The following is a 24,348-nucleotide window of genomic DNA, read 5'->3' on the forward strand; positions in this document are numbered from 1 at the left end:
CAACCACAGGGAGAGCCTTTGTCTCTCTGGGCCAAGGGAATTAGCTACACGCATCAGGACATGCTGGGTGATGTGATCTGGCCTGAACCCAGGGTGGGGCTCCTGAGTTCCAGTCCCGATTCGGTGGGGCCAAGCCCAAATGAACTTCTCTGTTTCTCCCAAGGTCAGGCCAGCCACAGTCATTCTCCACGGCCCCTGGCCTGCAGTTCTGGCTGCATGGCAGCCCCAGGTTTTCTGCACCTTCTTGAAGAAGAGCCCACTAAATCCTCAATACCCCAACTCCGATCCAGGTTTGAGAGGTGATGCTTCTTTTCAAATGTCCTAATTACAGCAAAACACATTTCTTCCAAAGAAGCAACATGACCGAGAACAGAACTCTGCTTGCTGACACACCTGGTTTCTGCTATCACAATCTGTGCAACTTTCCAGTCTGAAGCATCTTGGGGATGCTTGGGGCTACGTCTCAACAATAAATCTCCCTTGGAAGGACAGGTGGGAACCTACCTCAGACAACTGTGAAATTCAACTGCCTGTACAGATAGTGTTCCCAGAACAAGGGGAGTGTCAGGTAAATTCAGATCTGTACTCTTAGGAGGCAACTCACAACTTGTAAATAAAGGTGGTTTTGTTTTTGTTTTGTTTCAGCTTCAGAATCTCGGGGTCTAGTTGTGGCCAGTGTACCTAGATAAAAAAAGCAAGTAAGATGGAAAACGTGGATTTTGCAAGTGCTGACCAGACACTGCCAACTTGGGTTAAAGTCAATGGACACAAAAAATATGGCCTGGGTAGCTACACACAAAGTGGCACAAAGAAGCTATTAAGATGGCCACACCCTGGAGGGGATGATAGGGGCCGTCACATCACGGGCGGTGAGCCAAGGAGGGAGGGATGTGAACCACTGTCTCTCCTGCCCACCCAGGCTTCCATGTGGTTTTGCTCATGCAGTGCCAACAATGTTCTGAAACTGTGGGATTCTCTTGTGTGACAAGTGAGCTCATTACATGGGGGGCAGTGCCGGAACACAGCAGTCATTCCTTCCCTCATTTATTCTATATGGTTTGCCTGCTCCTTGCTGCTCCCCTGCTGTGTGTTGGGGACAGTCAAAAGATGAATGAACCAATACAGTCTTCATTCACCTGGAGCTTAGGGTCAAGACAGGACTCGGGTATTTACCAAACACCACACCAATAAACACACTGGTCACAGGGCCAGCTCTAGAGTTCTAACCAAGGAGGGAAATGACACTGGGGAGGCCTGACTTGTTTTCCCATGATCTATAACCCGCTCTTGGTGGTTCTCTCTTTTGTAAATGTTCCCAACTCAGAATTTTGCTAGACTCTGAACTCCAGCTGGGAGGCCATGTGTATCTTGGGAAAGAAACTCTTTCATTAGAACCTGGTTGCCCATGACTCCTCGTTCAACCTTCGGGTACCCCCGGATTTCAAGGACATCTCCATGGGTCCCCACGAAACCGCATGGCTTACCGGGGAGGGCGAACAGGGCCCACCACGTGCGCACCTACTGCGCCTGTGCCCTGCGTGCAGTCAGCTCGTCCCGCCCGCCCACAGCACGGGCCACGTGGCCACGTAGCGCACGGCGCGGCGTTGTGCCCGGCGCCAGGGGGCGGGACTTCGAGCCCGGCGCGCGTCCCAATTGGTTAAGCGGAGCTTTCTTTTAGCCGGGAACCCGAAGCTCGCCAGCCGGTGCGTTCGCGCCTTCCGGCCGCCTCGCTGGCAGCTGCTTTGGCGGGAGTTGTGGCGGGTGTGAGGTGAGAACCGTGGGTTTGCTCCCGCTCCGGGCCAGGTCGGACCAGGCCTAGGATGGGCCAGGGGCCTTCCCAGTTTGGGAGCCAGCTCGGACGACCTTTCTGGGGGTTGGCAAGGGTTGGACGGAGTGCCGACCTTGCAGGGCCTGACGAGCAAATGCGTCCCTCTGTGGGGTGTGTCGGGCCTCCCGTCAGCCTAGACCCAGGGGAGGCGTCCAGTCCGACGTTCGACCCTGCCACTGGCGCAGGCGCCTTTTCTTCTGTCCGGGGCCAACTCAAGGAACGCTTGCCGGGAGTCTGGTGAGGGGCCTGAGCACTCCCCCCTCCCCCCGCCCCCGCCCGGCACGCCATGTTCAAGCCGCGGTTCTTTGTAGGGAACGGACATTCCAGACAGGGACCAGGTTTGGATGTTACCCTTGATGAAGGGCCGCAGACCCCGCTGCGCCCACGGGCTGGGCATCAGGTGTCGCTGATGTGGCAAATGGGAAGGCATTTGCTGCGGGGCTCCAGCCAGCCCGGGGGAGGGGGGGGCGGTGCTAGCCAGAGGTGTAGGTCTCAGGTTTTGGGGTTTTGTTTTGTCTTTAATAACAACAGCTGGAAACCCCTTTTTTCTAATAAAACACGCTCACTAGTCTTAAATGTTGAGGTTAACTCGTCAAGGTTTAGAGTATTGTGTGGCCAAAGAAAATACATATATGAACTACATTTGGCCTTTGGGATGCCAGTTTGCCACCTCCGCTTTAGATGTCCCAGGAGGAGGGGGCGTCCAGGCAGGAGCTACAGACTGACAGAGATTACCCGTTTTGGGGGAATTGAGCCCTAGAAAGATCTACCCCAGAACTGACCTCTGGATCTTACAAGCTTGAGTAGTTGACTCAGTTGGTGAATGGGAGTTACCCTTGCTTTGTCTTTTACGCTGCCCCTTCAGGGTTAGCACAGCTTTAATGGGGTTAGATTTTGAGAGTGGTCTGAGGCTGGGGAGCAGGCATCCTCCTTGCAAAGGAGGCAGAACCCCTCAAATTGCAGCCTCAGCTTGGGGACTCTGTGCCAAATGTCTGAGTGGGGCTGTGAGACGTTTTTCAAAGTAGGAAGTGCATTTGGAATAAGTCTAGCAGACCTTGTGCACTGAAGGAATTTCGATCCTCTTGGCTTCATAGTTCTAAACTGCTAATTGGGGAGAGGAGGAGAGACCCAGAGGAATTCTGGGAGGGGGAGTTACAGTCTCATCTAGCACTTCCTGGATCCCTCCTCTGTGCAGGGCTGACTGCTGCGCATATGGAGATGTGTCCACTGCAGCCCTTGCCCCCAGGAGACTTTCAGATGATGTGGGAAAATGAAACTTCGATCCTGGAGGAGGCTTCTTGCCCAGCAAGCTTGGGCTGGGGGAACCAAGGAAGAGAGGAAAAAACTAGAGGGTGATCCAGAGGCATCATGGATTTAGAGCCCTGGACAAAATTTGGTGGGATGGCGGGGAAGGGAGCAGGCACTTCCACATGGATATGTGCATTGTGTGGTGGGGTAACAAAAATAATTGGATCAGCCTACCCAGGGACATGGTGAGAAATCAGGGTAGAGGGGTTTTTAGCATCCACTTTCTAGGCTGGGAGGGGTTCAGTGTTGTTTTGTGGAAGATAGATGTTTGTTAGTTCAGGGGAATATTGTGGTGGGAGGGAGGGGCTGAGGAGATACCAAGTGGGAGCTTTTGTGGAGAGTACTGAGTAAAAGGGGATGGGATCCACTTTGGAAAACTCTATCTTGTCCCCAACCAGATGAGCATTCCTTGGGAACAGGTCTGTGTGGCATTTCACTGTTCTGACCCTCCAACTATCCCCCTACCTCATACCCTATGCCCACATTCCTATAATGATTGGATGGATAAAGTGCTGTCTTGTGCAAGGGAGAAGAGCCGCTGAGCAGGACCCGGTGGCCTTGTGGCGATGGTCCTGTTCCTCTTTGGCAGTCTGATGCTTCCTTCATGCCAATCCAGCCTTGTTCTTTCCCTGTGCACAGAAGGGGTCTCAGTCTCCATTATAGCCCCCATCTGTGCTGTGAGATTGCAGGGTGGCTGCTGATGATAAGATAGCTGATCCACTTCATGTAAGCCTGAGGGAGCCCCTGATCTGGACACTGAAACCTTTTGAGGACATCTGCTCCTTTATGGGACATGTCGGGTATGGGGTGGGGCTTTGATCTGAACCAGCTTCCAGCCCAGCTTCTCACCACTGCTGGCTTGGGTGTTGTCTGTCTGTCCTGGGGTTGAGGACTTGGGGGTGGGGGGTCACTCCAGGACCCCTTGTTGTTCCCCAAACTCCAGATCCCCCTCCATCCTTCTTCCTCTCCCCAGGTCGGGTTCCTGTGGAGAGAGAGAGAGAGAGGGAGAAGTGGCTAGTTCCCAGATTTTATAGGCCCCCATGGATACCATGTTGGAAGCCAGACTCCAAACCCAGCAGAGGAACACCCAGAACAGCCAGGAGGTAATGTGGCCCCTCCCATTCCCCAAATACCTTCTGTCTTCTCACCTCCCCTTCTGTGCCCCCTCACTTCTGGAGCCCCCTTCCCTCTGCCAAGGATTTTGAGTCCTCTGATTTCTTCCTGTGACCCTTTTCCAGACCAGCTTGTGGTCCTCAGGCTTTGGGATGAAGCTGGAGGCTGTTACCCCATTCTTGGGGAAATATCGCCCCTTTGTGGGTCGCTGCTGCCAAACCTGCACTCCCAAGAGCTGGGTGAGTGATGGTAGGACTGGGCCCCACCAGGGAAGCTTGGGGAAGTTGACTATGGGAGCCATGGCTCTGGGAAGCAGCTCTCTTTATGTTCAGCCCTCCTTCACCCATGCCTGTGCTCTTGTCTTTCAGGGGAATGGATACACTGGTGTTGGTTGTGGTGTTGGTCAGGGCTGGCTTCCAGGCCTTCAAGAGTTGGGCGGGGTAGTGCAGAGAGAGGAGATGGGGCATGGCCAGAGGGCTGGGGTCTGGCCAGGTCTGCATGAGTCTTGTTCAGTTCTGGGGACACTGCCCACTTAAAGTCACACAGCACTCAACACATGTTTGAAGACCTCATGTGTCCATACCATGTGCTGGTGCTGATGAGCCCCAGGGTCCTGGCAGAGATCCAGGCTACGTGTCCTCTGCTGTTGACAAGAGAACTTCTCAGAGACTATGTGCTACTCTCCACGAGGGGGATTCTGTAGAGCATGCAGCACTTCCATTTTGACTATGGGACCCTTTCTCCTGAGTGAGTCTTGGGATCTGAGAAGTGAAATGCTGTACTATAATTTTGTCTCCTGGGATACTCAATACTCCCGTCAGGCAAAGCCTACAGAATATAGAGTGGGGGCTCTCCTGTGTTGGTTTGTTAAGGCCCCCAGGGACATACTGTCTCTGGCCCCTCTCCTGCAGGAGTCCCTCTTCCACAGAAGCATAATGGATCTAGGCTTCTGCAATGTGGTCCTGGTGAAGGAGGAGAACACCAGGTAGTCAGGGCTGGGAGCTGGGGGGAGGGCGGTGGGCAGGGTCCTTGGGTGCAGGGCTGCTGGGGCCCTGTTTTGTGGTGTCATTAGTTTTTCCTTTGGTGGAAAAAGAAGGGCCCCTGCCCTCTGCTCCATACCCGCAGGTGGGGAGAGGCAGGCTGGGAGCTCTCCTGCAGTTTTTTCTCTGAGCATTTATGGATTGCCCACTGTGTGTCAGGCCCTAAACCTGTATCCCACTCAGGGAGAGGGGAGGGAATGGGGCACAGATGGGCAAGTGCTGCTTCTTCCTGCTCCATGATAAGCCAAGCTCAGGTGTTCCCAGGCCATGGGACTCAGGTGTGATCCCTTCCTGGTGGAATACCCTCTGTAGACCCTACTGGGGTATGGGCCCTCTGAAAGATCACCACCCTCCCTGCTCTGGGGGCTGTGTCCAGGTTTCGGGGCTGGCTCGTTCGGAGGCTCTGCTATTTCTTATGGTCACTGGAGCAGCGCATACCGCCCTGTCAAGATGCCCCACAGAAGATCATGGAAAGCACTCGGTGAGGAAGCAGGGATTAGAGTCTGGCTGGCACTTTTGAGACCCTTGAAGGGATGACCAGCATTCTAGGCAGGGGTGGTTTAGAGGGCTGGCTTCTAGACTGTTAGCTTTGCTGGGGCCCTTCCTTAAAGATGGAGGATAAATACTGGAGTCTATGTTCTGGGGATGCTGTGGTGCTGAGGGAAGTTACCTGAGTGATCTTAGGCCTGCCCCAGCCTGACGCCACTCCCCCTCACACCACAGGGTGCAGAATGTCATCTCAGGGAGGGTCCCAGGAGGGGCTGGGGAAGACCAGGTACCAGGCCTTGTGAAGAAAGAGGTACAGCGCATCTTGGGCCATATCCAGGCTCCAGTCCATCCCTTCCTGCTCAGGTAACTGCTAGGGGCACTCTTTTCTGGGCTGGGGCCTCTGCCCTTCTGGAGAGTGGGTGTTGGCTAGGTTTGAAGAAAGACTGGACTCCCCTCCTGGGAAGTTGGATGGTGTGTTTACCAGAGAGCCTGAAGGGAGCCCCTGATCTGGACATTGTGATCTCTTTCAAGGACAGCTGGCTCCTTGATGGGACTAGTCAGTATGGGGTGAGGCTCTGATCTGAGCCAGCTTCCAGCCTAGGTTCTCAACACCATTCAACACTGGCCTGGTGTTGTCTGTCTGTTCTGGGGGTAGGGGCTTGGGGGTCACCCCAGGAACCCCTGGTTGTGGCCCAGACTCCAGTTCCCTCTCCATCCTTCTTCCTCTCCCCAGATCAGGTTCCTATGGAGAGAGGTGAGGTGGCTGCTTCCCCATCTTATAGGCCCCTATGCTCCCTCCTGCACTCATCTGGCCCAAGTCTGAGCTCCTCTTAGATGCAGGGCCTTGTTCCTGAAGAATGGAGGGATGCACAGGGCAGAGTAAACATATGGCTGTAAGAAGGACAGAACAAGGGTGTTAAGATTGAAAATAGGTGGGGGAGGAGTAGACTTGTAAGACAGGGACAAAAGGGGGAAAGGAGCCAAACTTAAGGGAGCAAGGATGGAGGGAACAATCCTACTAGAGGGAATAGCATGAGCTATGGCCATAAGAAATGGCCACTTTTGCTCACGAAGCTGTGGTTGGAAGCTGGCGAGTGAGTGAGAGAGCTGTCGGAGACAAAATTGAGAGGTAGAAGGGACAAGATATGCACGGCCATTTTAGAAGTTTGGATTTGATTTCTAAGTGCAGTGAAAACCAGTGGAAAGGTTTTAAGCAGGAAATGCTAACAAGGTGAATTGGGATCAAGAGCAGAGAACAGAAGACCATCTGGGAAGCTTTGTTAGCCCAGGTGAGATGCCATGATGAGGCATGTGGTGGTGACAGTGGGGGTTGGAAAAATGGATTGAAAGACGAATGTGAAATTAATAGGACGAATGTGAATTAATGGGTTGAAGGGTGAGGGTGGGGGCAATGAGGGGAAAGGGAGAAATCATGGGAGAGCCAGGGTTTTGGCAGACACCTGGTGGTATGGATGGAGGGGGCAGGCTTGGGGAGGAGTGAGTTTGGCCCACAAAGGATACCTTGGCCATAGAGTTTCAGATACCTGATGTGTTGGTGGAGACCCTGAAGAGGCAATTGCTCATGAGTCTGGAACTCAGAAGAGGTAGAGGCCAGGAACATAGGTTTGCAAAGCTTTAGCATATAGATATTTAAAACCAAGAGATGAATGAGTCACTGAGGGAAAGAAGGCACAGCTGTCTTGAAAGTGCTCAGTGGTCAACTGCTTAGGACAGGAAGTAGAGGTTGTTGGTAACTTTGACCAGCCCTCCATGTGACAATTCTTTGACTTTGCTGAGAGTTCCAGTCCCTTGACCTGACCACCTTTACACCAGCCATCAGCTCCCCTCTTGTCTTCTCTCCTGGTCTTGCTTCGATTCTAGGGCTCATCGTGATGATGATGTCCTGGGGAAGGAGTCACTGGTTCTGTTTGAACCCAGCTACCTGCCTTCTCTGTACCTAAGCAGTCAAATGTTTCCTTTATGAGATTTTCAAAGAGGCATACAGCATCTGCTGAGACTCTGATCCAGACTGCTGCTTCTCAGATTTACCCACTGTTAGCTGATGGCCCCATCTCACGCTTCATGGAGAAGTAGAAGCCATTGGACAAGGGCGTGCTGCTTGTCCACCACATCTCTGTGCAACTTGCATCTACACTTCTGTCCTCATTCAACACCAGTCCCCCCCCCCCCCCCCATTGGGCCTCTGGGGAATGCCTCCTCAGAGACTTGGCCCTTTCAGTTATCCCCTTTTTGTATCACTAACTCCCTCCTTTGTATTTCACCTTTCCCAGCAGTTTTCAAAGACCCAGGCTGGGTTATGCCTGGAGAGAGTCTTGGTCCTCTAATTTCTTTTAGGGTAAATGGAGGCAGGGAGGTGCTCTGAAGCTAATTTGAGGCAGTTGCACCGTGCGATCTTGGGAAAGTAACAGCACCTTATAGGCATGGGCTTTGGTGTCAGGCCTGCCTTCCAGTCTCCACATCACCACTTCTTAGCTTTTTCTACTTCTTCTCAGCAGCTTCTGTAACCTGCCCAAGCCTCACTTCCTTCTTCCATAAAGTGGGGACAGTAATAGCACTTGCCTTACAGGAGTGCTGGGTAGCTTCCTGAGGTGCGCGGGCCCTGACTCATGGGCGGGGCCCTTACACACCTCAGACTGGGTGTCACTCTCCAGGCTGTTCAGCTGGGCACTGCTGCGGTTCCTGAACTGTGTCTTCCTGAACGTGCAACTCCACAAGGGCCAGATGAAGATGGTCCACAAGGCCTCACAGGCAGTAAGGCCCGCCTTCCGTTGGGTTGGGGATGGCGGGAACAGAGGAGCAGAGGCTAGGCCAAGCCCTAAGTTGGGACCAGCCCCATCAGCTGGTGGGAAAAATCCACTGCTCTTTGACGACCTTCTCTTCGTGTCTCACGGTCTTGCTCCCATGGGGCTCCCTCTAACGTCTTTTCATCATGGTCTTAACCATTACATCAGTGCATTACCTTAAAAGTTGTTGACAGAGCTCCTCTACTTTTGGGAAATGTGCTCAGAGGAAGAACTGCTCAGCTGAACTCTCCCTCCCTCTGGGGCTGCCCTGGGTCTGGAGGTGCTGGATTTCAGCTTCCTGTATCTTCAGGGTGGGGGCGGATTGGCACTTCCCTCTGGCTCTCCCCAAGCAGGGCTTGCCGCTTGTCCTCCTCTCTACCCACAAGTCACTCCTGGATGGGATCCTGCTGCCCTTTGTGCTGCTCTCCCAAGGCCTGGGTGTGCTCCGTGTGGTTTGGGACTCCCGCACCTGCTCCCCCACCCTCAGGTAAAAGCCTTGTGCCCCTAGACATACAGGGGAGAAGACCCCACCTGGGGTAGCGGTGTGTGGGGATGTGCACGGGCGTGTTGCTGGCAGCAGTTCCCCAGAGGCCCTCTTCGTGGTCTTTCTGCTCCCAACTCTCTGTCATCTCAGCCTGTGGGGCTCAGGTGAAGGGTCAGCTATGAGCCTTAGGGCCATGCCTGGCTTCGGAGTGTTCAGGCAGGTCCCAGGCTGGCCCTGGTGGGCCAGGGTTCTCACTAGGCTGCCTGGTCCCATCTCCTGAGCCCCTTCATTCATCAAGCTTTGCCTTAATGCCCCACAGAGCTCTGCTAAAGAAGCTTGGGGGGCTTTTCTTGCCCCCAGAGGCCAACCTCACCCTGGACAGCCCTGAGGGGGTCCTTGCAAGGGCTGTGGTCCATGCCGTAAGTGCCCCCAGTGGTACGGTTGGGGCCAGACCAGGGTACAGGGGCTTGTTGCTGCTCTGGCCTTGATACCTGCCTCCCCCAACCCCCTTCCAGGCTATGGAGCAGCTGTTGGTCAGCAGGCAGCCCTTGCTCATATTCCTGGAGGAGCATCCTGGGGCCCAGGGGCCTCGGCTGTCAGCCCTGGGCCAGACCTGGCTGGGACTGGTGGTACAGGCTGTCCAGGTGGGCGTCATCCCAGATGCCATGCTAGTTCCAGTGGCTATCACCTATGACCTGGTTCCAGATGCACCCTGTGATGTATACCATGTGAGTCCTGTCCCCGAGGACTCCAAGTGGACACCATCTCTAGAGCGGAGACACATTACTATGTTCTCTGGCCAGCTTCTCTTAGGGTTAGAGTTAAGGGGAATGTAAAGGAATTCTACCCCTCCAGTCATCATCCTGTGGCACTTGCCAAGGCACTTAGACTTACCCAGTCATTTCATCTTCTAAAGACCCAGTTAGAGGGGGATTTCTCCTGTTTCATGGATGAGAAAATAAGCTTGAAGAGGCCATGGTCATGCACCAGTTGGGGCCCAAGATAAAACAGCAGAAGGGACGCCTGGGTGGCTCAGTCATTAAGTGTCTGCCTTCAGCTCAGGTCATGGTCCCAGGGTCCTGGGATCGAGCCCCGCATCGGGCTCCCTGCTCCGTGGGAAGCCTGCTTCCCCCTCTCCCACTCCCCCTGCTGTGTTCCTTCTCTCACTGTGTGTCTCTCTCTCAAAAAAAACCCACAAAAAAACAGAGCAGAAAATAGTGCCCCTAGGCAGTTTGCTCACTCAGCCCCTCCCTCCCTGCAGGCCTTGGCCCCACTGGGGTTGTGGACAGGAGCACTGGCTGTCCTGCGGAGCCTGCGAGGCTGGGGCCACAGCCCCAGGGTCTGCGTCCGTGTGCACCTGGCCCAGCCCTTCTCCCTACAGGTATGCAGCCTGCTGGACAAGGCTGGGACTACCTGAGGTCTGTCCCGGGGCTTCTGGCAGCCTGGCCCTCAGAGCCTCTGCAGGGATAGTCTTGCCTACCTCAGGTGGGCTGTGTGCAGGTTTCCTGGTGGGCCAGGGCAGGCCACCTAAAAGCCTTGTTCTGGGCAGGAATACACCATCAACGCCAGAAGCTGCTGGGGCAGCAGGCAGACCCTGGAGCAGCTGCTGCAGCCCATCGTGCTGGGCCAATGGTAGGGGCACGGTTGTGTGTGGGTCTCGGGGGCAAGGCAGGCAGCCCTTCAGCCCCAGCTTGACCTGGCACCTTCTTTCCCCATACCCACAAACTCATCACCAGCTCCAGCCTTCCCTCTCCAGCTATCCATGGGTCATCTAGAACAGAGCCAGGCACCCCTCCTTGCCTATGATCTGACTGGGACATGGCACACAGACCTGGAAAGGGCTAGGGTTACATGAGCCACCTCTTGCCTTGGGAGTGGGCATGGGGAAACACCCTTTGAGAAAGCTCTGGGCTTCCCCACAACTGTTTTGAGGTTTGGTCCCTTTATCCTATGACCTATGTCTCTATCCCAGTACTATTGTCCCAGACACTGAGAAGGAGCAGGAGTGGACTCCAGCAACTGGGCCCCTTTTGGCATTTAAGGAAGAGGACCAGCTCCTGGTCAGGAGGCTGAGTCGTCATGTCCTGAATGGTGAGGGGGAGCTAGGTCTGAGCCTTGGAGGGGGGGTGGCTTCTGAGCATTCTTTCTACTGGGTCAGCTAGTCTTTGGAAAGCCCTCCTTTCCAAATGGGTTTCTGCACCTGACTTCCACTCCTGTGCGGCCCATTTGGGACATGTGAAGAGGAGTGGAACCCGCCTTGCTCCTGGGAAGCAGGGCAGCCAGGGAGAACCGGAGGGAGCCACTAGATGACAGGCTGGCGAAGCTGTGGAGGGTGCACTGTGCAGGGGGAGCTGGCCGGATGAGCCACCTACCCGAGGCCATACCTGGCCCTGCCTTAGGCTCACCACTTCAGCCTGGTCTCCTTAGTTGTAAATGAAGGGGATGTCAGTTGCATGGAATTATGCACATAAGGGACTTAAGAGCACCCTCTGTACCAGACACTGTATTAACAAAATTCTCTTTATTACTCTTTTTGAGTGCCCCTTCTGTGGCAGAGACCATGGGGGTGAGTGGGCCTGAGAGAGGCAGGGAAGGTCCCTGAGCTCCCATCGTGTATTTGATAAATGTTGGTTTTCCACAGGGAAGGGTGGCACTCAAGGACCAGGCCTTCTCTCCCCTTGCCTAGGGTAGAGTTGGGGGGGGGCGCTGCTGCCAGTGGGGTGCAGGAGGAATGTTCTTGACTAGGAAGACTTGCTGGGGCGGTGGAGGGACTAGGCCCCTGCCCTGACCAGCATTTCCCACCCTAGCCAGTGTGACCAGCTCGGCAGTGATGAGCACGGCCATCATGGCAACACTGCTGCTCTTCAAGCATCAGAAGGTAGGGGACAGAGTGGTAGGGGGCTGGGGGAGGCGGTGTGGCCCTCCTGCTCAGCCCCGTACTACCCTGGCCCCCAGGGTGTGTTCCTGTCCCAGCTTCTGGGGGAGTTCTCCTGGCTGACCGAGGAGACGCTACTGCGTGGCTTTGACGTGGGCTTCTCGGGGCAGTTGCGGTGCCTTGTGCAGCACACGCTGAGCCTGCTACGGGCGCATGTGGCCCTGCTGCGCGTCCATCAGGGGGACTTGCTGGTGGTTCCTCGGCCAGGCCCGGGTCTCACACACCTGGCACGCCTGAGCGCCGAGCTGCTACCTGCCTTCCTGAGTGAAGCTGTAGGTGGTGAGTCCCCAGGGCTTGGGCTGGGTGGGACGTGTGTAGGGCCGAGGCGAATGGCGGCCCTTCTCGTGCCCGGCCCTCTCCTCCCCCAGCCTGCGCTGTTCGGGGGCTGCTGGCAGGCAGAGTGCCGCCTGAGGGGCCCTGGGAGCTACAGGGCATCGAGCTGCTGAGCCAGAACGAGCTGTACCGCCAGATCCTGCTGCTGCTGCACCTGCTGCCCCAGGACCTGCTGCTGCTGCAGGTCAGGCCTCTCCGCCCAGCCCCACGTGGTCCTGGGCCTCCCCTGTCGGTTGTGGAGGGGGAGGGACTAGGCAGGCACGGGCCCCCAAGTCTTCCTGTGGCGTTAGATCTCCCTTGCCCACTGCTGATTCTGAGGCCACAGAATGCTTTTCTCCTCAGCCCTGCCAGTCTTCCTACTGCTACTGTCAGGAAGTGCTGGACCGTCTTATCCAGTGTGGGCTCCTGGTTGCTGAGGAGGTAGGAAGGGCGGCTGGAGACAAAGCCCCAGTCTGGGGCCTGGCCACCTACTCCCACCCTGAGTGACAGCTGCCCCAGCGTGCTGTGGGGGTGGGCATGCTCCTAGCCTGGCTGACAGGGAGGCCTGGGTCCTGCCTCTGCCAGCTTTGCCTCGGGCTTTGCCCTATCTGCCCTATCTGCCCTATCATGACAGGACTGGACAACTGGACCTCTGCGGTCCTCTGCATGTCTCCTGCCCCTTACAGTTCTTGTCCACAGACTGTGGCCCTTGAGGGTCAGCGCTCACTTCCTGTCACCCTGCAAGTTGGCTCAGCAGGTGCCATGGTCTGGCGTGGCCCTGGGTGTCGTCTTGGGCTCCCTAGTTCTGCTTTTACTGGTTTCGCCCCCACATGCCTGGTCTGCCAAGTACCTGGTCTAGGGAAGTGGGGGGCTCAGGGCTGAACCTGTCAGGGACCAATGGCTCCCACGGCTCCCAGACCCCAGGCTCCCGGCCAGCCTGTGACACAGGGCGGCAGCGTTTAAGTGCAAAGCTGCTGTGGAAACCGAGTGGGGACTTTACTGATAGTGACAGTGACAACTTCGAGGAGGCTGAGGGCCGGTACTTCAGGGTAAGTTGGGAGAAGCCACATCGGGGGTGGGGGAGGCAGGCAGCCAGTGGGAACGACCCTCACTCTGGTCTGTCCCCCTCCAGCTCAGTCAGCAGTCACGCTGCCCTGACTTCTTCCTCTTCCTCTGCCGCCTGCTTAGCCCGCTGCTCAAGGCCTTCGTACAGGCTGCCACCTTCCTTCACCGGGGACAGCTGCCGGATACGGGTAAGGCCTGTGCCCCCTCCGGCCAGCCACAGGGGGAGGCTGAGAGCTCTCAGGGCAGGGGCCCCAGGCTCACATCTTCTTTCTCCCAGAGTCCGGCTACACGGAGCAGCTCTTGCAGTTCTTGCAGGCCACTGCCCAGGAGGAAGGGTCCTTTGGTGAGTCCCAGGCAGCCAGCCCAGGCTCCCCAGAGGCAGGGAAGGGTTTGCTGGTGGTTGCTGCCCCCTGCTGGGCAGTGACATCGCAGCTCCGGGAAGAAGCGTTGTAGAGAGAGGGTCTTTGCATCTAGTCTGAGCCCTAGCCTTGGCTAGTTCCTTCTTTCAGCACAAGAGAAGCCTGCGCCCAGTGGTTCCCTGCTCCTCCCTATAGCCTTCACTTCTCTCTCCCTTCCAGAGTGTGCAGACCGAAATCTTGCCATCAGTGCTATCTGGACCTTCAGAGATCTGGGGGTAAGAGGAGCCAGTCTCACCATCCTTGTGCCTCCCATCTCTATACCGATAGAGCTGCTCAGGGAAGCCTAGCTGTGCCCACCCTGAGGTTTACCTAGTGTCTCAGAATAGGCGTGGTGGCAGTAGTTGAAGATAAAGGGCCAGGAAAACCATCCTGTCTCATCCTACTCTTGGGTTTAAGAGGCAACAATTGCACTCAAGGCCCAAGGGGCCCGAGGCTCACCTGCAGTGTGCTGGGGGACAGGCACAGCCCCCATGGTAAGCGCTCACAGCCCTTCCCTGTGGCCCAGGTGCTGCAGCAGATGCCCAGCCCTGCCGGTCCCATGCTCTCCCTGTCCCCTACGTTCACCAGCCGGGAAAATCAGGAAAAGCTGGAACAGTTCATCTGGCAGTTCATTTGTAGCTAGAACTGTGGGGTGACTTCTCAGCCCCAGAACATAGCAGTGTCCTGGAGCCAGAAGACAGAGGGGGCTGCACACCCTTACCTGAACTATAAAATCTTTTGTGCTTCATTGGCTCTTGCCGTCTCTTGCATTTTCCATCCTTTGGTGTGTTAAGGGGACTGGACAAGTTTTTTCCCAAGCCCAGAGTGTCTTTTTTGGGGTATCTGTTCTCTCCTTCCCCACCCTGTGAGAATGCCCTGTCTTGTTCCTTAAAGCCCTAAAAGACAAACTGTAGCAGAAGCCAAGCTGCTGCTTTGGCTGAGAATTTTATTGATGAGGAAAGCAAGCTTCTCTCACTCTACCTGGAAGAGGCAGCTGGCCCTGGGAGAGAATGGATGCCCCACTTCTTAAGTCCAGGGCCTGTGGGGAGAGCCCTCACACCACCTTGTTGATGATGATGCCTAGTTCTTCAATTTCACACTGAACTTCATCCCCCTTCTGTAACAGAGAAAATCAGGACATTAGTCCTTTGGCCTCATACAGGCCTGGATTTCACAAGCCTGCCAGGGATTCTGGGTCCTTGTTCCCTTTCCACCTTTTAGTCAACCTACCTTGAGAAAGACTGGAGGTTTCCTGAATACACCAACACCTGGGGGGGTCCCAGTCAGGATGACGTCCCCTGGGTAAAGAGTAACGAACCTGGGGCAGAAGAGAGAGGTGAGACCAGGGGTCGAGGTGGCCAGAGCCAGGGCTGGAAGGCTCAGCTCAGCCTCAGGTGGGTTTGTGGAGTAGGGCCCCATCCCACTTACTGGGAGACCCAGGCTATCAGCTCTTCGGTCTTAAATACCATCTGGTTGGTATTGCTGCTCTGGACCACCTCCCCATTCACTCGGCAGCAGATCTTTAAGTTGTGTGGATCTGAAAAATGTAAAAGCACCACCTTGGGGTTCTCCTTGTTTTCCCTCAAAACCCTCCCTTTACTCAGAAAGCAAATGCACAAGGTGGCTTTGTGACTGGCCAGGTGAAAGGTCTGTCCGCTAGTCTCCCCGCATGTACTCCTGGCACTTCATGCCCACTCAGCACTCCCTACCCTGGAGCTTTCTGTATGGACATTGGCATCCTTAGGTCTCCCTGCATCTACCACCCAGCAGAGCGTCTGCCAGTGGTCACTGGGGTGGGTTAAGGAGGGAATGTCCCAGGCCCTCTTCTATCCACAGCAGAGGCTGACAGCTGCAGATATAAAAACAACTGGGTATCTGTACTCCAGCAGGGTAACCACCCAGATGGGCACGGACGCCTCCTGCACCTGACGGCAGGGGACAGCTTACCTGTAATAGTGTCCTGGCTAATGAGCACCTTCTTTTTTTTTTTTTTGCTTTATACACTCACACCCTGCCCTCAGAGCAGCTGAAACGCAATTTCACTTCACTGACGGCTGCACAGGGTGGTGTAAAGCTTGGCCGCATGGACACACCCCCACCCAAATGGCTGTGCTCTGCCCTCTGGCTGACGGGCTTTCCTCCTGGCTCACCGTGCTGCCTAGAATGGGTGCTGCCCTGGTACCACCAGCTGTAGAGGTGCCGCTGTGCTCTCCCTGGGGAAAAGGCATGGGCTTCTGGCAGCCATTACTTCTGCTTCCTGCCAACTTAAAGACACTCATGGACAGTGGCAGCTAGAGGAAGTTCTACCACCTCTGTAGTGAGGGACATGGAAGGAGGCCTGTGGAACTCATGGCCTAGGGTGAGACTTGCTCTCAAAGGCAACTCCAAATTCCAATTTCCTGAGTACGGCTTTTCATTTACTCTGCTGTGTCCATGCAAGAGCAGGAAGAGTCACCATGTGGGCTATCCCAAGACCTACCTGCTATGCTGTCCTTGGTCACCAAGGCAGGGCCCAGGGGGCAGAAGGTGTCAAAGGTTTTTCCCAGCAGCCACTGCTTCCCATTGCGTCTCATTTGCCAGTCACGAGCACTTACATCATGAGCCACAGTGAAGCCGGCCACATGAGCCATGGCATCTGTGGCCTTTAGGGGACAGGGGATTTGGCCAGATTGGAAGTTAGATCATCACGGTGAGACCAACCCCCATAACCAAGCCTTTATCCCATGTCAGTCGCCAGAACTAGCCGAAGATGGGCAAGGAATAAGGCAGGGAGCAGGTAGTCGCCGTCCACTTCCCAATGCCAGAGACGGCTGGCATCTCTACCAGCTTACCTTGATGCGCTTGCCTTTCTTTCCAATGACCACAGCCAGCTCCACCTCCCAGTCCACCTCCTGTAGAGAACGAAGCAGTGAGCTACCTGGCTCCAGGGCCTGTTCCCATGCTGAGGGGCTGCACACCGTGCTTCAGGGCCTAGGTCTCTGACCGTGGGGCTTGGCTGTGGGCCCACAATTGTAATCGCCATGAACCAGACGCAGTGAAGGCGGGGGAGGTGTGGCCTGTAGACCCATAAACGTGGGCAGTGGCAGGCAGCAGCACGGCATGCACGCACAGCTCCCCACTGTGGGGAGCGCCTGGCTAGCTCACTTGGTACAGCACGTGACTTGATCCTGGGGTTGCGAGTTCGAGCCCCATGCTGGGTGTAGAGATGATAAATAAATTTTTTAAGAAAGGCAACATGAGTCTGGGCACTGAATTTACAAGTCACTCGATACTTTCAAAAAAGAATGAATACCAAGTAATAACAGCTAACCCTACTGTGTGCCAATAGCATCCTAAGTGCTTTCAGATATTAACTCACTTAAATGAAAAGAAATGGGCACAGCACAGAAAAAAACACGCACAGCCTTTCCCTCAATCAGCAAAGCGCAACTATAAGATACAACTTAGCCTTTCAAATTGCCTGCTCTTTCTAATGGTAACAACCAGAGTTGCTCTGAGCACAGCCGACACCTGATCTTGGTCTCTAGCATTGCTCCCCACTAGACAGAAATGGGTTGCTTGGGGGAAATGGCTAATTCCAGGTCTGAGACGGTACAAGATGAGCCTGAAATATCTTGGCCAGAAAGCAAGGAAGTACTCAAAAAGTGACAGGGCTGGGGCCAACCTGAAGCCACCCACCGGCCAAATTGAGACCATTTGAATATCAGAATATAAGTGATGGACTATAGCATATTGGATAAAAATGAAAATCAGGAATACACAGTGCTACTAAAGGGACAGGAGTAAAAAAAGAAGGGAGGTAGCTTTTCTTCACAGAATGCCAGATAGTAAGAAGGAATGAAAGAAAAATCACCTTTTTCTAACCCCCAATACAATAATGAATTGAGGTGAGGATCCCTGGATGAAAAGCTGTGGGGCAATAAGACAGTCCAGAGGGTCTCAAATTCCTACCCTGTAGACTGCTTATTAATTACCACAGTGAAATACACCTTTCCGATGAGATCTGGTCAACATCAAGTAAACCAAGTGATCAAACTTTAGGACCACCTGACATTAAGCCTCCCAATGGGGTGCAATACACATCTGTTGCTTCAGACTGAATGTGCCCCCTACCCTGAAATTCGTATGTTGAAACCTAACCCCCAATGTGATAATATTAGGAGGTAGAGCCTTTGGGAAGTAACTAGGTCATGAAGGCGGAGCTCTCATGAATAGGGTTAGTGCCCTTATAAAAGAGATCCCAGAGAGCTCCCTTGCCCCTTCTACCATGTAAGAAAACAGCGAAAAGAGAGTCGTCTGTGAACCAGGAAGCCGGCTCTCCCCAAGCACCAAATGTATCGGTACCTTGATCCTGGACTTCCCAGCCTCCAGAACTATGAGAAATTTTTGTGGTTTATTTTGTTACAGCAGTCCAAATGAACTAACACCTATATAGAATCCTTGACAAAAAATGTTTAACTCGAATCTAACAAGGAAAAAGAGTGTAGGATATGCTAAGACAAACTGCCAGGATTCTTCCAAAAGTCAGTGTCATGAAAGAAAATGGCAAGGGGATTGTTTGATACCAGAATTCAGTAAACTACGGCCCACAGGCCCGATCTGACCTCCTGGCTGCTTTTATAAATAGCTTTCCCGGAACACAGTCATATTCACTCCTTTATGTATTAGCCACGGCTACATTCACACGACAGGGGCAAAGATGAGTTATTGCAACAGACACCCTGTGGCTTTCAGAGTCTATTATTTACTGACTGACCCTTTGAGAAAGTCTGCAGATCCCTGTTCTAGATTAAAGCACTAAAGAGACATAACCAAGTACACTGCGTGGCCTTGACTAATCCTGGTTCAACAAACAAAAAGTAAAACAGAACCCAAATTAAGTCATCTTTGGGGGCAAATGGGAATATTCTCAATTGGACTATATATTAGGTATTATTCATGTTCATTTTCTTAGTGGTGATAGTGGTTATTATGGTCATGTAGGACATTGTACTTACTCTTAGAAGATGCATCCTGAATTTTATTCTTTTTCTACAATTAGAGTGTATTATTTTTGCAGTCAGTAAATTTTTTTTTCCCTGAGACCAGCCTTACACAGTATAATCACCTGTAGTTTCTACTAAATGCACTACTAAGCAACAGGTAGCTCCTTTAGGCTGGCTGCTGAGTGCTGAGCACCCTGGTGATGGGCCGGCGACTGAGGGCCTATGAGGAGGCACTGACCTGACTCTCCGGTGGGAGGATGACCTCATCATAGGGCCCCACGATGGAGCTGGCAAACTTGCTGAAGATGATGGGCTCCTTTGGCACTGGAACGTTCTGCTCTTTGCAGTGGTCCACATAATTCATTCCCACACACACCACCTTGTCTGGCCGCGTGACTGGGGCCAGGAAAGTCACCTCTGACCGTGGTAGGACTGGCAACTGGGCAGCCAGAGCTCTGCAGAGACCAGAGCAGGAGAGAGGGACTGATTAGGAGCAGGCCAGCAGCCCCTGGGCGTGCTGGGGAGGTACTGCAGCAGCTACAAGTTGTGCTTTTTCAAATATATTTTCTAGATCTATCAAACATCACAATCAGTGTGCAAACCAAACCCAGCTATTATCCTTTGATATCAGAGCACTGTTTATTTTTTATCCAGTGTTGATTTCCTTTCCCCCATTAGGTAATGCAGGTCATGTAGGGGAATTGAAAAGGTGCACATGAGAAGACCGGAAAGGCCTCTCTCCTGCCCCTGCTCCATCCTTGCACACAGCTGCCAGGGCCCGCGAAGCTCTCCACGGTGCTCGACACATACTCTTCTCCTGTCCTTTTTTTTTTTTTTTTTAAAGATTTTATTTATTTATTTGAGAGAGAGCATGAGAGGGGGAGGGTCAGAGGGAGAAGCAGACTCCCTGCCGAACAGGGAGCCCGATGCAGGACTCAATCCAGGGACTCCAGGATCATGACCTGAGCCGAAGGCAGTCGCTTAACCAACTGAGCCACCCAGGTGCCCTCCTGCTGTCCTTTCTTACACAAATGACAGCACACCAAATACACCTTTTAAAAAAGTACGTATTTTTTGGAGATCTCTCCGGAGCAGTAGATACCTTTCCCCTTTTCTGACAGGACTGTGACACCTGCACGCTACAGATACACCCAATTACCTGATGAGGGACATGGAAATAGTGTACAATCTTGGGAGAGTACGACCGTCCCGGAAACATACTGTTACCAATGCTACGTGCTCTCAAACGTTTGTATTTGTGCCAGCTTAATATGTAAAAATAACTCAAAGTGGTTCTTAATTTACTGTTCATCAGATTTCATACGGCTGCTGGCTTCAGGGAAGTCCCTACCTAATCTAGCCCAAACCCAAGAACCATCTCTAAGAATACCTCTTTGCAGTCCTTTCTCTTCTAAGGAGCCAAGCATCCAAAGACTCCCCCAAGCTTCCCAAGATGCCTCCTAGGACCCCAGATCCCAGACTTCTCAGGCAGACAGGAACTTAGTCCCTTGGGGAAGGCAGAGTGATGAAGCAGAGTTTCCGGCCCCACCACCGAATGTGTGGCTTTGAGATAGTTAATCACCATCCCTGGGCCTGAGGATGTTGTCATACAAGATTTCTAAGGCTCTTCACTAAGAGAAGAGGTGAGAAAGGAAAGGTAGGGCTACTCTGCTCACCTGCAAGAGTTACCAGCTAACTATGTTTCCCAGGGCAGGGATGGGGGTGGGAAGGGGTGGGTAGCAGGGCAGCCACTGTAGCTGCCTGCTGATTTACCTTCTTGCCACTGAGAGAGTGGCCTCTCCCTGCTCCAGGAACTCCATCATCGTCTTGGGCAGTGTGGGGTCAAAGGCGTTGAGGTTGATGACCCCCCCGCCATTCCCTGACTCCAAGCCCAGGTGAGGTCCCATCAGGTGGGGTGCCTGAAACTGCACCAGTCTCATATTTCTGGAGGGTTGAAAGGGCCACTTCTGAGCCTGCAGCAGAGTTGTGAGCAACCTTCTGCAGGAGACCAGCATCAGAACCTATGAAGAAAACCGTGGGTCCTAGGGGACAGAGGGAACAGAAACCACCATCGGGGTCCACAGAGTTCCCCGAGCTGCAGCCCAAGCCCTCTCACCCCATCAGCCATTCCTGGCACAGCACAGTCCTGGAAGTGGTACACATTTATTAGTTATTTCACCCTGTTACACTGTATCAGGTGATTTTTTTGCTCAATTCAATGCGTGTAATGAAACATTTCTAGCGGAGTGACTACTTCATGCCAGGCACTAACCTAGATGGCAGGGGTTCCAGCGGTCCTTCGACCGGTGCTTTCTGCAGGCTCCCGCTGTAGCTGGCACTGCCGAAGCATTGACCTGCCCAGCCCTGCCACCCTGCTCTCAGGGCAGACTAACGACTGATGGCGTAAGGAAGATCCAGCAAGTGGGACTACTGCTGTGAAGATAAACGGTCCTGCCTTTGTCTAGTTTCTTGAGGAAGTGATGCTGAGCTGAGCTGGGCTGGGCTAAACTAAGCAGGACTAGAACTTAGCTAAGAGTGGGGCCCTGCATGGACAAGTGACCACTGGTGAAACTGACTTCACAGCTGTCACAGGCAATTTTTTAAATGCCAGTTTGATCCTTTTACCCTTCTACTGAAATACATTACCAAGCCAAAAGCCCTACCAGGCTATCCTAGGCTTCTAAGAGCAGCCCCCACAAACCTCTCCAGACAGTAATTAGCTTCTCCTGCTGCAGTTCAGGCTACCTGAGGGAAGAGGCTGCAGACAAAGGGCAGGGCCTAAGCCTGACAGGCATCACTGGGCTATCTCCTTTCTGGGTTCCAGGACTACGTCTGTCTCTCACTGCTCAGTCCACAGTGCCCAGCACACAGAAGGCTCTACCCTACACTCTGCTGAATCAACAAATGCCAGGAGCGGCGGCTTGACTTTTCACTACTTGGAAAAGCTTGGTGATTGTCAGCATGGCTGTGTCTTCCCTTCTCAAATCACTCAGAAGGTTTCAACAGGGCTCAGGTCCTGTTTTGAGTTCTAGGTTTTACTCAAAGACAAACCCCATTCTCTTGTTTTGTTTCTAATTTAAGCCTGACCTTCATTCCAAACAGTCCCTGCCCTGCATGGATCCTTGCTTTAAAAAGTAACTCTTTATGCTCAGGCACGTGGAGGTAGTCCCAGACTCCTGGTCCTCACCCTGATGGTTCAATTTGCCATATTCAGTTAAAGACCCAGGTCACTGATCTGACCACTGTAGTGGCCAAGGAGTTCAACCAGAAAACCAGGAGCTTTGAAACTTCCGCCCTCCTGTCTTACACAGCCATGCTACTGTCAAAAATCTGTTCAAGCCAAAATGCATGCATTCAGACACTCTACACACTGAATAAATAGTTATTGTTCCCACTGAATGCCAGGTCTTATTTTAAGTGCTTTACCTACAATGTCTGATTGAATTCTCTTGACAATTGTGGAAGGTAGGTACTGTTAGTTCCATTTTACAGATGAAAAAAACAAGGCTCAGAAAGATGAAGGGATCTGCCCAAGTTCCCAAGGAGAGAAAATAGCTGACACTTGAATCCAAGTCCAGGTGACACTGAAATTCTTGGCTTGGGCTAACGTGTCCTAGAGGTGGTGGGGGTTGGACTTCAGGATATCTCCTAGAGGCCCACTGACACCCTGTCTTCTGTCAGCCTGGAAAAACTTGGTCATATGCTGGCTGCCGCTTCAGGGATATGGCTGGTCACCTGCTTTCCAAGATAACCCCAGGCCCCACGGACTATGCCCTTCCCAGATGACAGGCACATTCAGGTTCTCATTCTGCCCTACAGCAATTCCCTCAGGTACAATATCCCATTTTACAGAAGCGGGCAATGAGGCTTAAATCATCTGCCAAAGTAGCAGTTAGAAAGTGGCCCTGGTGCTTCTGCGGTAATTACGATGCAACAGAACACGAGCTCAATTCAACTCCTGGAAAAGGGTCCTTAAGGAAAGAGGCAAAGATTCGAGGTGGAAACAGCACAAGCATCGCAGCTTGAGAGACGTGGGACCGTGTCCCACCATCCACTTGCTTGGCACCCCTCACCAGTCCCCCAGCTTTGTCTCCGGCACTCACGAGGGCCCGCCCCGCCGGGTCCCTGTGGTCGCTGCGGCCCGGGATCCCGGTCCAGCCCTGACCTCAGCCGAAGACCTGGAGGGAGGCTGAGACCCGGCCCGGCGCACAACTCCAACCTACCTGGCCGCGGCAGCCGGTCTTGCGGGGTGTCCTGAGCTGTCGGGCGCGGGCTCACGGGGTTGGGGGGCCAAGGTCAGCAGGCGCCTAGACACCAGCACCGCGTTCTGGAAACCGACTCGCCCGAGGACCTGCAGGAGTAGCGCGCCCAGCCGCTCCACGAAGACTTTCGCACGGCTGGCGCTCCTTGGTGACGCCAGAGAACGGCAGCCAATAGAAGGGCGCCTCATTCTATCCCGGAAGTCAAGTCACGGAGGGGGCGGGCCTAGCGCTGGAGGGCAGGTAGCCTCTCGGGTTTTTTCAGGCGTCTGGGCGGGGCCGACGCAGGTGAGACCAACCGCCGCCCGAGGCCAATCCCCGCTACTCAAAGTCGGGGCTCCCCGCACCTGCATGAATCTGACAGTAAGTGCTTCCTGAAAATCTGCGCCCTGGACTCCTCGCTAGCCTCACCTGCGTCGGGCCCTGCTTCGGGCCAGGCACCATTTTGATTATTGGGAAAAGAGTGGAGGAGACCAAATTATGGCGTCCTGGTTCACAACGACGAGTATTTTTGTCTTCTGATTCTGATATATCACTGAGAAGAGGAGGAATGATTGCACCCATTTTACATATGGGAAACCCGAGGCAGAAGTGCTTTGCTCAAGGTGACACGAGGAGTGTGAGTAGTGGAACCAGCATTCTGGACCCCAGGTGCAGCCCTTTACTCCCATTCTCAAGCAGCCTTGTCTTCACATACACTGTGTTGGGCCTAGGGCAGGATAGTGGGAAGCATAACCTCTAGCATCAAAGAACAGGCATTCGAGTGCACAGGTGGTTTAATTAAACAGGCAGTCATAATCCAGTAGGACTGTAGGCCTCTGGCATATGGAGACACGTAAAGGGCTCTGCGCAAGATGCCCAGGACTTAACCCTGGGCCAGATCACCCAGGGTTTTACTTGTCCCAAGAAAGAGTTTGAGCCTTATCTAAGCACACAGGAGGACTCACAGGGGATGTGCCATGGTTAGACTTGCATTTGAGAACTTTTGCCCGGCCACTCCTCCAAGGTGAAGTGTCTAGATACGAGTGGTGCAGGTGACAGCAATGGTGTAGGTGGCTTGGTGTGTGGCAGAGACAGGGGAGAATCCAGAGATATTGAGAAGGTAGAACTGACAGCCTTCAATGATGATGACAGGAAGTGGGAGTGGAGGGGGGAGGAGGTCCAAGGCCTACTCCTAGGGCTCTGGCTGGTAAATGGCACTGCCATTCATGGAGACGAGGGGTCTAGAGGGGCAGCAGGTCTGGGGAGAGGATGGTGAGCTCAGTTTTGGATGCGTTATATTTAATGTGCCTGTGACACAGGCAAGGAGGCACTGCAGGGTGGGCAGT

General features: G+C 53.7%; 2 protein-coding genes across 6 annotated transcripts; one reads left to right on the plus strand and one right to left on the minus strand.

Annotated features, from left to right (window-relative positions):
• The first annotated feature begins 1,053 nt into the window (after positions 1 to 1,053).
• On the plus strand, positions 1,054 to 14,561 carry GPAT2 (glycerol-3-phosphate acyltransferase 2, mitochondrial). 2 transcript variants are annotated; one of them, XM_064572177.1, is made up of 22 exons: positions 1,054 to 1,768; positions 4,110 to 4,239; positions 4,375 to 4,488; positions 5,161 to 5,234; positions 5,666 to 5,770; positions 6,013 to 6,141; positions 8,451 to 8,550; positions 8,936 to 9,069; positions 9,386 to 9,485; positions 9,582 to 9,794; positions 10,328 to 10,447; positions 10,616 to 10,698; positions 11,039 to 11,157; positions 11,874 to 11,944; positions 12,022 to 12,280; positions 12,370 to 12,518; positions 12,677 to 12,754; positions 13,231 to 13,362; positions 13,446 to 13,566; positions 13,656 to 13,721; positions 13,957 to 14,012; positions 14,303 to 14,561. In XM_064572177.1, exons 2-22 carry the CDS (start codon positions 4,177 to 4,179, stop codon positions 14,417 to 14,419), a joined length of 2,403 nt encoding a protein of 800 aa, XP_064428247.1. In that variant the 5' UTR covers positions 1,054 to 1,768; positions 4,110 to 4,176; the 3' UTR covers positions 14,420 to 14,561. The 2 variants fall into 2 exon arrangements, with proteins under 2 accessions (XP_064428247.1, XP_045740457.1); XM_045884501.3 differs by lacking the exon at positions 1,054 to 1,768 and having other exon boundaries at positions 4,005 to 4,239.
• A 144-nt stretch (positions 14,562 to 14,705) lies between these two features.
• Positions 14,706 to 23,216, minus strand: LOC123851031 (fumarylacetoacetate hydrolase domain-containing protein 2A). Of its 4 annotated transcripts, none has more exons than XM_045884506.3 (9): positions 22,985 to 23,181; positions 20,535 to 20,782; positions 19,000 to 19,216; positions 16,608 to 16,667; positions 16,256 to 16,418; positions 15,927 to 15,989; positions 15,205 to 15,313; positions 15,007 to 15,094; positions 14,706 to 14,893 (listed from the first exon to the last, which is right to left on the minus strand). In XM_045884506.3, the coding sequence occupies exons 2-9, from the start codon at positions 20,774 to 20,776 to the stop codon at positions 14,831 to 14,833; spliced, it is 1,005 nt and encodes a 334-aa protein (XP_045740462.1). In that variant the 5' UTR covers positions 20,777 to 20,782; positions 22,985 to 23,181; the 3' UTR covers positions 14,706 to 14,830. The 4 variants fall into 4 exon arrangements, with proteins under 4 accessions (XP_045740462.1, XP_045740461.1, XP_045740465.1 ...); XM_045884505.3 differs by having other exon boundaries at positions 20,535 to 20,803; positions 22,985 to 23,180; XM_045884509.2 differs by lacking the exon at positions 15,927 to 15,989 and having other exon boundaries at positions 22,985 to 23,216.
• Positions 23,217 to 24,348: the final 1,132 nt, after the last annotated feature.

This window comes from Mirounga angustirostris, unplaced genomic scaffold (genome assembly GCF_029215605.1).
Source record: "Mirounga angustirostris isolate CCGP_5_RB_7025 unplaced genomic scaffold, mMirAng1.0.hap1 SCAF_10, whole genome shotgun sequence".
In the NCBI taxonomy this organism is placed as follows: domain Eukaryota; kingdom Metazoa; phylum Chordata; class Mammalia; order Carnivora; family Phocidae; genus Mirounga; species Mirounga angustirostris.

What these genes read in the sequence shown, in the direction of transcription:
- GPAT2 (XM_064572177.1), top strand. Translation starts at nt 4,177, where the DNA reads ATGGATACCATGTTGGAAGCCAGACTCCAAACCCAGCAGAGGAACACC. An exon ending in GGCTCCTGGTTGCTGAGGAG is followed by an intron (nt 12,755 to 13,230) that starts GTAGGAAGGGCG and finishes CACGGCTCCCAG; the next exon opens with ACCCCAGGCTCCCGGCCAGC. An exon ending in CCAGGAGGAAGGGTCCTTTG is followed by an intron (nt 13,722 to 13,956) that starts GTGAGTCCCAGG and finishes TCTCCCTTCCAG; the next exon opens with AGTGTGCAGACCGAAATCTT.
- LOC123851031 (XM_045884506.3), bottom strand. Translation starts at nt 20,776, where the DNA reads ATGCTGGTCTCCTGCAGAAGGTTGCTCACAACTCTGCTGCAGGCTCAG. An exon ending in TCCTCCCACCGGAGAGTCAG is followed by an intron (nt 16,668 to 18,999) that starts GTCAGTGCCTCC and finishes CGTTCTCTACAG; the next exon opens with GAGGTGGACTGGGAGGTGGA. An exon ending in AACCTCCAGTCTTTCTCAAG is followed by an intron (nt 14,894 to 15,006) that starts GTAGGTTGACTA and finishes TCTCTGTTACAG; the next exon opens with AAGGGGGATGAAGTTCAGTG.